Here is a 12,714-nt window from a genome sequence, read left to right as displayed (position 1 = left end):
CAGCAGGAAAATGTTCTCTTTACTTTCCCAGAGGAACAAGCCCATGTCTCTCTTTTGAAAGTGGAGGGGGAAAAAAGAGTCATTCAATACATCAAATCGGAGACAAAGCACCAGCGTAAGAAAATTTAATATTTTATATAATGCCTTAAGGGTTTTTCTTCCCTCAGAAAATTGATAGGAAGAAACTTTTGGCATTAGGAGATGGCAAGACAGAAGCAACCCTGGGAATATTTGAGTCTCCCAGAGAACAGGGCTTGAATACTCTTGTTTCCCGTGATGCTGCTGCAAGTGAGACTTTTGGCAATGCCTTTTTGCATGCCAACAAACTGTGCAATGTTTGTTACCCTTTACAGCTCCTTGGGAAGCAATTTCTCATCCTACTCAGTTAAGGATGAACAGCATCGCAACTACGGCACTTGCAGCTCACGGCTCCCAGTGTGATTGCATATAACAGCCCTAATACTAGAGCAGGATTCCAGTTTAGGTGAGCACCAGACATGAGCATAAAAAAATAAAATAACATAGAATCCCCTTATAATTGTTAATGGGAGCCAACGGGTGGGTTCACAACTGGTTGGGAAGAGGAGAGCATATTATATGTTAGGTTACAGTTACTGTGATATAAAAGCAACTGAAATGAGGCTAAATAAAATAAATATAGTGCCTGTGTTGTGAAGTCATATATGCCACACACAGCTGAGAAAAGGAGAGCAGGTAGCTGGTGTGAAGATTTAAGCGGCATTTAACTGGTTTTGGAGAGCATTTTTAGCGAAAGTGATGCTGTGATACCTGTTCCTCAACCTGTTTCTGCTTCTCAGAGACAAGGAGTTAAGAAAACTGTTTGGGTTTAGAGATGACTGTGATCATAGGAACGAAGATGATTTCCCTTTGCATTGTGTTAGTCTTGTGTGTGCAAGCACTCCTCCTCTGTGACAGCTTTTTGAGTACAGATGGTTAGAAGGATGAATCCAGCAGATACACTGACTGGCACAAGCCCAGCAGACAGGCAACACAGAGTTTAGAAATGCTCTCAAAATTTAATTAAACCTAAACACTTCAGCTTATCACAATGTTCTTTATTTCACATTTTTTTATTTTATAACAGCTTTAATGTGGCAGAAAAGCCCCAGTAGTTGGCAAAATCATGGCTCATTTGACCATTGTATCATTTTTGTATTTGTTGAAACCATGATTTCACCCTCGACCTTTGAGAGAGATGTGCACAGTGAAGCTGGTGGGCTAACCAGTGGGTCTGATCTGAGGCTGATCACTGCTCGTGGATTCCTCTCTTTCTACAAATGAGGAATAACAGATCGTATCTAGGATTAAGAGATCCAGCCCAGTGAACTAATCCATCGGCTGTTGTATCAGTAGGTAGGGTTTATGCCTTACCACAACCTTTCCCAACGACCCAGGCTATCCCTTAGAAAGTTACCTTTGTCCCCCCAGTTTCTAAGCAATAAAGGGGAGACAGAGTCCTCCGTGCCACCTCCGCTGTTCTGCTGGCTGCCCAACCCAGGTGCCAGCGGACTTGCCATCGGTGCAGGCAGATGGAGGCTGCTGCAGCAGAGCCAAATTGCCCAGGTCTATGCTCAGCCACAGCCCTCGCTGCAGCTCCGGAGAGGAGCAGCTCGCATTTCTCTGCCAGCCTTGCTGCCAGCTGCTCGGAGCACTGTGATAAAGAGGGGGAAAGATTTGGCCAGTTGCCTGTGTTTAGCTGACAGAGTGTTTTCCTTTCTTGCCCACAGAGTGTGCAAGACAAAGTAAGTCCTGGTATTCAGAAGGGTGCACTGCCTGGCTAGTAATGCAGAGAGGGTTCCTGCCACCTGCACCTGGCTGGTCTGAAAGGAAAGATGTGTTGGGCCTTTCCATCCTAGTCACTGGATCCTCTGCAGTGAGGACAGTGCTTGTACGACTTTGAGCTCGCCCTGCCCAGCACACTCACTATTCGTCCTAAAGAGCTTTCTCAGAGCACTTACTGATATAAAACTCCATTGTGATACAACTACCCTTCCTCCTCCCCTCGGCAATAAGTGGTACCAGGAGGGGGTATACTCTAGAGTGCCAAAGATTAAGACATTTGTCAGAAAGACCAAATCAAATCATTGGTGAGAAAAACAGATGGAAAATGATGCTATCACTATTGCAATACCAGCCCAGTACAATACTGGTGAGCTTTGGGTTTCATTAGTAACACCAGTTGCCCAAGCATTCAGCTAATACCAGCGTTGGCCTTTAGGGAATAGTTAGGAGCCGGGTGGTTTATTATGAGCAAGATGACAGGTTTCCAAAGACTGCTGCTCATTATTCACGTTGGGCAAGGATATCTACTGGAACTGCAAATGAACATAATTAGGACTATTGCTCTGAACAGAATAATAACACTAGATCAGCAGATGGGAGAATGGAGTCAGGTACTTTTCTCCAAGGCGCTGTAGGGAATTAATATCGTATTAATGAATATAAACGAAGTAACACATTCTGAGGACTTCAAGTCCAATATTAAAGAGAATGCAGATGGGAAATTATTTAGGTTATCCCTCATTGTGTTAGTAATTGTTGTTATTGTACATGATTATAATGAACTCATCCTCACTGTGTCGAGGCAGACTATCCACTGGATTGTGGATAAACAGGTCGGTGTACAAACAATTTTACATTGCCACAAAATGGTGCTAGGTAGTTTAGAATCTATGGGGTTTTGGCATTTACATGATCAAAAATGGCAGTTTCCTGGAACATAATTTGTTGCAGGGAACTTTATAGCAGTGCAGTGTGGAAATTGCTCATTGCCAAGTGTGTCATTTCACTGTCATTATCCAAGCCCCAGGATTTGGACTCATTTCAGAACAGAGAATTGTGTAATTATACACTTTTTATACTCACATTTCTGCTTAAGAAAGTGCCGCAGCATCACTTCTAAGTCTGTTCTTCTTAGAGAGGGTGATGTCCGTATGGTCAGGGGTGCTCTGTGCCAGGGCTCTGCAGCTGGAATCGCATTTTTCTGAAGTGTTCTGCTGCTGCTCAGGTGCTGTGGCGATCAGAATTTCATTTACTCTGATGCTTATGACTAGTTTTCCAAGGAGTTGTTGTTGCTGGACATTGGGAACTGCGGTAACTGGATGTCTGAGATGTGGCAGAGAAATAGCTAATTTAGTTATCAATGTAAGTTGCATCACAGCTCCCACTTAAGCCAGCATTTGCTTGCAGACTGGATTTAGGAGGAGTCTGTCTCCTGATACACAGGTGCAGTTTGTAGCCAAAATTCTCATGAGAGGTGGGACTCACAGTGTCTTTGAACATATAAATGTGTTCCTTAAGCAAGCTGGAAGTGCCAAATTCAAGTCAGCTTAGGAGATAAAAATAGCTGTGTTAGGCAAACAATTGCTTTCAATTTAAATCCATTGTTTTCTCCTTCTTTTTCCCCAGTCTGGTTTTCAGGAAACATAGGGGTTTCAGGCAGCTGAGCTGAAGAGTGACACAGTTGAAGGAGAGCAGCTAATGCATCTAGCAAAAGCAAATGATCTGTTCAGTCTTAAACCATGTCGGAAAGGGGGCTCTTCCTCAGTGGAGCTTGTAACAGAGGGATCAGGAATGTAATAAACACGGGGAAGTGCCAGGGAGAAAAATCTAGATGGGATGTGAAATGAGAAGCTTGGCCCAGAGGTACCTTTTGTGCTCTGGTACATCCTATCACCTCAGAGCTGCGGACTTGCTGCCTGTGGCCTCGGGTATAAGCACTCTGCTGAAACCAGAATAGGCGTAAGAAGAAGGAGTTAACCCCAACACTGCACTGGACCCCTGCCCTCACGAGATGCATCTGGGGGTAAAAGGAATTCTTTCTGCATGATGATAAAATTGAGGTTGAGATAAAGGTTCTCTAACGTAAGAGGTGTCTCACGTTTAAAAATAAGAGAAGCCATTTCTCAGTGTGAAGTTCCCACAAGGAGCAAGCAAATATTTGAAAATTATGGAGAGTGATTTGGAGTCTTGCACTGCATTAGCGTGAGCTTGATTTTAGTGCTGACATTATCAAATCCTAAACTCCTCTTCACCATGAGAATTAGCAGAGTTTTATTTTGAAGCATGTAGTTTGCATTAATAAAGAGAAGCTGTTGACAGGACAGGGAGACAGACCCTCTCCTTCACTGAAGGTGTATATTCTCTGCATTTCTCATGCCAAAGCACCAGTTAATCCCTCTGTCTAGCTTGTCCTGTTTATGTGACACCCAGGGACTCAGTAGTTTATCTTCTGAAAGCAGGTGTTTCAGCATAAACATTCAAATGAGCTTTGGAAAATCTGCACGAAGGTAAAAAGCCCACCTTTTAATTAGCTGAGAAATCAAAAGCATGTGGTTTATTTGTGACGTGGGGATTTGAAAACCAGCTGAGACAATATGAAAGAGAAGTACATCAAGCATCAAATACCATCTTATGCTGAAAAGCTGCTGTGTCACCCATGGGATTTTAAATACTCCGAATTTTAAAAATCATTGTCAACCGACATAATTTCTCTTCTAAGTGTATTTAAATATCTTCAGAGACTTGGAATAGGGTGTTAGTTCTATGCTGAACAGCACTGATGTTTCTGCACACGTGCGTGCTGCGCAGATGGTCAGCGATGGTACTAGTCAGGAGGAAGGTGATGTTGTGGGGAAGGAGGAGAGGAGATTGAGGTATTCTTACGGCAACTTCTTAGATGTGTATTGAAAAAAAAAAATGTTGTTCAGGGTTAGAACTTTAAGTAAGTCAAGTGATTCCCTAATATCAGTGTAGAGAGTTACATGTACAGAAAACATTTTAAGATTCAAATAGAAAATATTCAATATAAATAATAAAAGAAGTTGAGAGCGGACGGATTCTGAAATTTCTTATGCTAGAGAATCTCAGACTTTGGCTAGAGTCAGGAATTGTGTTCAGTCTCAGACCTTAGTTTTCTCTTAGGATTATGTGGATAGATTCGTGGCTTTACTTCCCCAAATGATATATCCATTAGTTTTAGTTTAAGAAAGAAAAAAATGTTTTAAAGAATTGTTTCAAGGGGCTATCAAAGTGAAGCATTTTGCATTTTCTGATGAAAAGAGCTTGCAAAATTTATTCATTAGTTTTGGTCCTGCAGAAGCAGCCGGAGGTAGAGTTGGTAGGTGCATAACAGCAAGAGTGCAAAGGAGTAGAATCAAAACAAGGAGGTGCACACCTCTCCTTTCTGCTGCTTTTGACTACTCCCACTTTAAAGCCTTTGGGATGTTGTTGGTGAAATTTACCCTTATGCCCCAACCTGTGAATCAGTTTATGGTGAATCAGTCAGTGCAACTGCCATTGAAATCCTTGTAATGACACAAGGAATGTCATTGTCATGGGTCATTGGAAGCCACACAATTTTTCGTCCTCAGTCAAAGCATATTGTTGTTTTCTAGACATCTTCAAACAAAAATACTGTCAACACATACAGACCTGTCTGTTCTGTCCTTGGGCTTTATTAGTGGGCACATCTCTTGGTGTCTCCTGACACTCCCTCACCGGATCTGAAATGACCCTTTGCCTGCAGGCACTGTCCCTCTGCTCCTCCATGCTGCAGCCTGGCACTCTTCAGAGAGCAAACAGTTGCCATGTTTATCTTGGCTCCATTTATAAAGGTCCAAATTGCTTGGAAAGCAACAGAGACACACTTCTGAAATGTCAAACTCTTCATTTGAACAGATTGCTTATTATATTATGCTCGCTGGGGGTGAAGAAGCCAAAGTCTGGATCATTATAAAAACGAACCAGCTGCATCTGTTGCTACCTCAAGACATACTTAGCAACACGCACCTGAGTAGTGAGATGTTTTAAACGAGCACTTGGCTTTATGCTCAGAGACGTGTCCACCGGATACAACAGTACCAAAAAATCACTGATGTGCTGCCACTAAAGAAGCAAGAGAACATAAACCAACTTGATGTTGTGCTTTCTGGAAGATTATCGGTACAGCCTTGGCACAGCCTATGCTTGAAGACATTTAGTCTGGAAACAAAAAAAGGGCACTCAGCTGTATTCAAATGCGTCAGCACTTATGTGCACTGTTGACAGAGTGTTTGGAAGGGGTGCTCAGTGCACCTCAGAAGATAATCTGGTTACATGAGCAGGATCAATGCAGGGCCCTTTCTTAGCATCGCCTCTCATCTCTTCCCCTCCCACAGGCCCTGTGCTTTTCTTCACTCCTAAACATATGGCCAGTCACAGGCAGTGTAAATACCCAGAAGGAGATTTGTCCAACAGCTCCTAAACTGGCTTGTGCATATTTCATGTGTTATCTAATTGGTAAATATTTATAAGCGTTTTGAATATTTCACATGATGGTTTATTTAAAAATTTCAGTTCCAATCCAGCATGTAAAGTTATTGGCTTCCCCCCTATCTCCTTTCTCTCACTTTTGTTTCCTTTCTACAAGCATTTTTATTTGGGAATGACTCTGTTCATATTTACAGAATTAGTTCTTTTTTTTTCTGTTGTGCTTCTCAAAATGCTAATCCAAGCAATGCAATGCTTCTCTCCCTGGTATATCTGTATGTGTGATGTAGCCTAAATACAAAGAGCCAAGAGCTTCAAGGAAGCATCAGGAGAGGCTCTGAGCAGTGTGCCCGCAGCTTTCATTTGCACAGCAAATTTAATGCTACCCAGAAATGCCGATTTATTGCCGAGTACACAGCTCCTGCACGGCTCGCAGACAGGAGGTGGGATTCGGATTTGTGCCATGCGGTTAATCTGTGAACGCAGAGGCTTTCTGGTGCTGTGATAGCCCCAGTCACAGATGCTGGACATTCAAGTCCATTAATTCCAGAAGTCTTGGGTTTGTGTGGGAGCCCTGAAATTCCAGTGGAGCAGATTTATAAGAGAGAATATACAATGGGCAGAGCCCTTGAGAAATGGTGGCTCTAATATCAAGCCATCATCCTGTGTCTGCTCTTTTCCTCCTTTTATTTGGAAAAAAAAAAAAGTGTCTTGATAATTAGGCTGTGGAGTTTTTTCTAGAAAAAGATCAGAAGATTAAATCATTCAGAGCCAGATATATGGTTATATATCGAAAGGGAAACTTATCTGTGATACTAGCTTTTCTGATCAGAAGTCTGACCCTGAAGCTGTAGCCCAGCTAACAAAGCAATTAGCTGTATACAGGATCGCAGTTAAAACTGTGAAGCTTGGAATTATCTCTGCTTAGAATATCTCTTGATGGGTTGGTTCCTGTCCTGCTCTTTACAGATGTTATTTGGAAGCAATTATTAGAGTGAATTTAATTAAATGCTCTAAATAATGACAGTGTTATTATCATGAATAGTGCACTTGTACAGGTTGCTCTGTAGTTGGTGCCATGCACTGTCCTGTGAGTCTGGGGCTCCATTTCTAGCAACAAATGTGCAGTGAATAATCTATAATGACTACAGCCAAAAAACCCCCGCAGGTTGATTGACAAACTCATCCCACTTCAAAATTCCTGAAGCCTGAATGAAGATTGCTTCTGCTTTACTGAAACACACTCTTGCAAGTATTTAATCAACATCAGCAGGACTTAAACGTAAACCCAAGTGAGTTCCTGAATCTGGGACTGGGAACGTGATTGTAATCACATATGAAGTTGTTTGATCATCTTCTGTGCTGAACCATTGGCCCCTCTGCTGTTCCTGGTAAAAGCTCATCTGCACTGAAGGGTTCAGCAAATCTCAGAGCTGCTCACTATATGTCGCAGCATCGAGGCCAGACATGTGCTGTCCAAAAATGCACCTGCAATGCTGGCACTGCAGAGGCAGGCTCCCAGGGATGAAGCTCCTTTCCAATCCTTGACTGTGATTGCTTTTTAAATAGGTCTGGGTTTTTTCATTAACTATCTCAGATAGGTTGCTGGTCTTACTTTTTCTCATTTCACTTAACTTTTTACCCAGACTGCATTTCTCTGACCTGAAACAGCTCTTTTCTGAAGAAATCTGGGTGGTTTTGAACAGATGTGGAGACATGACAGAGTTCATTTAGAACATAATCAACAGATAATAATAGGGTACTCAGAGAAATTGCGGTGAATGACAAGTACCATCAGCCTTTTCAAAACAGCAAAATTAGACATTTTTAACTCCACATGCACAACAGTGTTAGAAGAAGCAGGAAATGAATCCTTTTATTATGCTCTAGTTTTTAAAAAATGGTATTTTAACATTCTCAAGCATTATCCTGATCCTAGTCTGCTCACTGTCTCTATAGGAAATAAAATACTGTTCCGTGTGTTATTTGAAGCAGACTGGTTCTCTGGTGCACTTAGCTGAATCCTTCATCTTCCTCCCTGAGGCTTGACAGCAGTCAGCTTGTCAGGATGAGGGCTCAGCATCCCTCATGTATGATTTGCAGTTTTCATTTCTGTGAACGTCCGTCTCTCTTATGAAACTCAGACTGCAGACACGTGGCATCTAACTAGAGTACTCGGGAAGGTTTGGGTTATTGTCATTGTCTGTGTCTGGTTTTGCAGTGCTGCCAAGATCACTGAGCTAGATTTTGTGTCTCCAGCCATGAGTCTCTTGTTGCAGTGGAAGGGAGGACCCCCACTTGCAGCCCATGCCACCAGGATGGTTCCCCCCAAAATGTATTTAGACCAGGAGGATCATGAAGCGCCTGGTTTGGGGGACAAACCCAGCGGGCAGAGGCAGTAGTGAAGTGGGGACTGACCTTTGCACCCCAAGACACAGTGGCCATCTGCCCCTCTGCCTCCTGACAGAACCACCTGGAATCCTCAGGGCCCTGATCTTTAAAAATCTTGATGTGACTAGAAGTAAGTGGAAGTGCATCCTAATTCTCCTTCACCTCTTCCTTCCTGACTTTTCCACCTTCACTAACCCTGGCCCTGGGGCTGGTCCTACCAGGTCCTGGCCTTCTGTCCTACACAAAAGGGAGCCCCAGCACTGTCGCAGCTCTCCCGTGTGCAGGGCATGCAGGATCTTGGATGCCACCAAGTGTGTGAAATATGGCCAACACATAGAGCAGCCCTGGGACGTACACCAGCACCGCTTGCATGCCTCTTGTCAATCTTCTTGGCTTCCTTGTGTTTTTTACCACACGTCATGACTGGCAGTTCAGTATTTTATATGCAGGGAGGTCATTTCTGCTTGTGTCATCAAAAACACACGATGCCAGTCAGGGTCAGGAGAACTTTGGCTGTCAGTCTCCTGCTAATGTCAGATTTTAGTAAAGGTACGGCCAACAACCTGTGCTTGCAAAGGGAAAGACACTGACATGATCACTGAGTGGCTGTGTTCTTGCCATCAGCTGAGCAGGATTTTCAATGCTCACAGTGAGCATTAAGGAAGCCAGAACAAAGATGACAAATGCTTTTGTAAAAGAAACTGTCAGAAGGCACAGCAGGTTCAGTGACCATTGAGGCTTGTCTTAACACATGAGCAAATTCTTCTCACAGCAATAGGCTGCTCTCCTGCCCGGCTGCAGGTTGCCTGGAAGGCACTTGAATTTATTTTATCTTATTTTATTTTATTTTATTCTTTATACAGCCTTTATCTTGGGTAGATTGTGTTGCTTCTTGTGTCTGTTTAAAAATTGGAATAAATAATTTTGAATAGAAGAATCATTCATAGTCTCTGCAAATGTACAGAACCAGTAAAAACATTGGACTTGGAGATGTGAATAAAGTTGGGTCTTGATGGAGTTTGCCAGCTGGGAACCTGCCACTTACAGTTGCTTCAGAAGCACTTTCCTAGTTGCTAACTAAACTGCTTTGCTCAAAGAAAGAAAAGAGGGAAAATGAACTGAGCTAATACATACTAGTTGCTCAGATGATGTGGAAATGGTGATGATAATTACCTAAAACCTGCTGGCTCAGAGATAAGTTTGTGAACTTTGCAACAATACACAGAGACCGGTATCAAAGCCCAGCAGAGTTCTCCCTTTTTTGTTCTTTTTAAGCCTGCCGGGCTAATTCTGAGTCTCCATTACCTGTGGCAGCTGGGCATCTCATTCCAGCCTACACCTATTTTCAGATCTATCTCTATTTGCTGCCCTTCACCATTCCTGTAGTCACTTACAGGCTGATATTTTTGTCTGGGCATCTACTCTCTTAGTGAGCAGATGAGGTTTCTACTTATTGAAATTCATCTTGGTATGGTGACTATTAAAGCACGGAATTGATTAGAGAAAAGCTCTTTGAATCCATAAAGTACAATCTTTCTTTCATTTACGTTTCAGACCTTGCTTCATCCCATATTTGATACATTCACTCTACAGATCCTATCTCCACAAAATACTTAGGTATTAGATTTATATGCAAATGCACAATCATTTTCTGCCTGGAACCTTGAGCATATCTGAAATCTTAGTGCCCTACACTGGCACATTTATAGAAGTCTTGGTGCCCTGGTTTCTGCAATGGGACACGCACCTGCTCTACCCGAGGTAAACATCTATTTGTTCTTATATTATGTCTCCTTCTAATGAAGATTTGAAGCTCTTGCTGATCTCCATTTATGACCACCCCAAACAGAACATGCAGTCTGATTATAGCACCCAGGGAGGAAAAGGAAACCCCAGATTTATAAGAGGATGTAGCCATACATGTTCTATCTTCCTGAAGGTCTCACTACTAAAATACAGGCTATTCCCAGCTCTCCTCCTAAGGCCCTTCTTCTAAGAGAAAAGGCATCTCCCCATTTCCACGAGAATGCTCCGTGCCAGCCCTGAAGGGTTTCTGGCTCCCTGCGACTGTTGAATTTGTCTGTGCTGAGTGAAACAGCTCTTCGTAGTCTTCAGCATACAGGACGGCAGAGCAAGCAAAGCTGGGACACACACACAACAGCAGCAACCTCGAGCCTAGGCAAAGTCATTAAACCCACCTATTTAAAAAATATTCATTACCAAGAGCATCTTGGTTCTGAAGGGGAAAAACTGTCCATAGAAATTGACCCTCCTCTACTAACATCATACTTCAGACAGTGCTGTTCTACCTGATTGATGAATGTCTGCACAGTGCTTTGAGATCTTTGCCTAACAAGGAAAGCTAAGAGGTTGCTATGTGTAAACGTTAGACTTAATAATTTACAAAATATAGGAGTACAAAGCCAGGTTACTCTTATCATTTCATCAAAGCCAGGTTCAACTACCTTCCTTTTTAGGCTGCTAGCTTAATTAGATAAGCTGCTGAATTTAATTAATTCATCAAACCTAATTTGAAAGGATCTCTCATGTCAGTAAGAGCTTGTCTTATGCTTATTTCTATTTGTTGCATTGAGTTTTTAATATCATTAGGATATTAATGGTAGCTTTAACTGTGTTCTAATTTACTGCATTCAACTCAGGTGGCAGCATTTTCCTCAGTATTTTTTAAGTGTCAGCTTGTGAAAAGCAATCGCAAGTTAATTTAAGGTGGTGGAATTACTCTTCTAGCCCTCTGTTAAGCCAGCCACACACTCTCTCTTTTCCCATGAACGGTTGCAAGGTGAGATTATTTCATGGGAAATCATGTTGAGTTTCTGAAGTCCCATTTGCTGGAGAAGTGTTAAGACAAAGTGATCCTCTGGGTGCTCTTTTGGGACTGTTTAACCAAATTGTGAGGTAGTAAATTCGAAACTGAAAGTGGTATTACAATGATGTAATTCATTTGAACACATCAGTGCGTGATGCAGCAGCTGGTTGTGCCTGCCCAAAACTCCTGGGAAGTTACTAAAGGAGGTATTACTAGCAAGGACCTTAAAATTTGCTGTAAATTCTAACCTGTTAGGAGGACTTTTGTCTGGCCATCTCTTCATGTTCCTAGAAGATATGCCTCGCAGGGAGGGGAGATCAACATTTCCCTCTAAATTATTTACTTGTTCTGTAAAGCGTGTTCTGTCGTGGTGCAAACAAGGCTGCTGATAGAAAACATCGCTAATTAGGTCTGGAGGAGCTGTGTATATTTGTGGTAAGCTAGCTACACCCTGGGTGGAGTCAAGTGCTTTCTTACTCTTCCACCCAACAATTTAGCAGAAGTGACAGTGCTCACAACTGCTCTCTCTCTTGCTTTTTCTCTTTGTTTGTTTGAGGCATGCTTTCTGTGCCCAATTAAATCGCTCATTTTTCTCTCTTTTTCCTCAGAACGACTATAGGAAGCTATCTATGCAATGCAAGGACTTTGTCGTGGGGGTGCTGGACCTGTGCAGAGACACCGAAGAAGTCGAGGCTATTCTGAATGGAGACGTGAACATACATTTGTGCCCTGAGCACCACCGGCCAAGCCTGAGCAGGATTAAACTTGCTATTAAATATGAGGTCAAAAAGGTAAACCATTTCTTTGGGTCCCTGGTGAATATGTCTTCATATCTGAATTATGCTTCCTTGATGTCACCCGTAAAATAATAAATGAAAGATAGATGCCAGCAGGACCAGGACTATCCCTCGAATGTCAGTGGTTTATGGCTTGGTTTGCATTTTCTCACATACTTTAACGTGGAGAAGGTTATTTGTAAAGGGCATCTTACAGCAGGTATGGCATTTATTTTAAAGGGACACACATGGATGTATAGATGCCCCAAGGGACTGCCCATAAAGCACAGTGCTTTTGCCCAGGTCGCGATTATGAATCTCTGAAGGCTTTAGCAGGAACCAGAAGTTGTTTCCATACCAAACTGAGCATCTTCCTTCCTTCCTTCACTCTGGTTTACATGAAGGTAAGGGATGAACCAAGTGGGTGCTGGGGCATCTTTGATCACAAAT

General features: G+C 42.6%; 1 protein-coding gene across 1 annotated transcript in view; it reads left to right on the top strand.

Annotated features, from left to right (window-relative positions):
• Nucleotides 1-12,279, top strand: part of LOC104490978 (short transient receptor potential channel 7-like) — a gene marked incomplete at both ends in the record, with an annotated part of 20,582 nt that extends 8,303 nt beyond the window's left edge. The window contains one exon of the mRNA XM_010133333.1: nucleotides 12,097-12,279. Within this exon, the coding sequence (XP_010131635.1) occupies nucleotides 12,097-12,279 (183 nt within the window). The remainder of the gene's footprint in view (nucleotides 1-12,096) is intronic.
• Nucleotides 12,280-12,714: the final 435 nt, after the last annotated feature.

The sequence above is a fragment of the Buceros rhinoceros genome, unplaced genomic scaffold (assembly GCF_000710305.1).
Source record: "Buceros rhinoceros silvestris isolate BGI_N320 unplaced genomic scaffold, ASM71030v1 scaffold12263, whole genome shotgun sequence".
Lineage (NCBI taxonomy): Eukaryota > Metazoa > Chordata > Aves > Bucerotiformes > Bucerotidae > Buceros > Buceros rhinoceros.
This window is presented reverse-complemented; position numbering and strand designations above follow the sequence as displayed.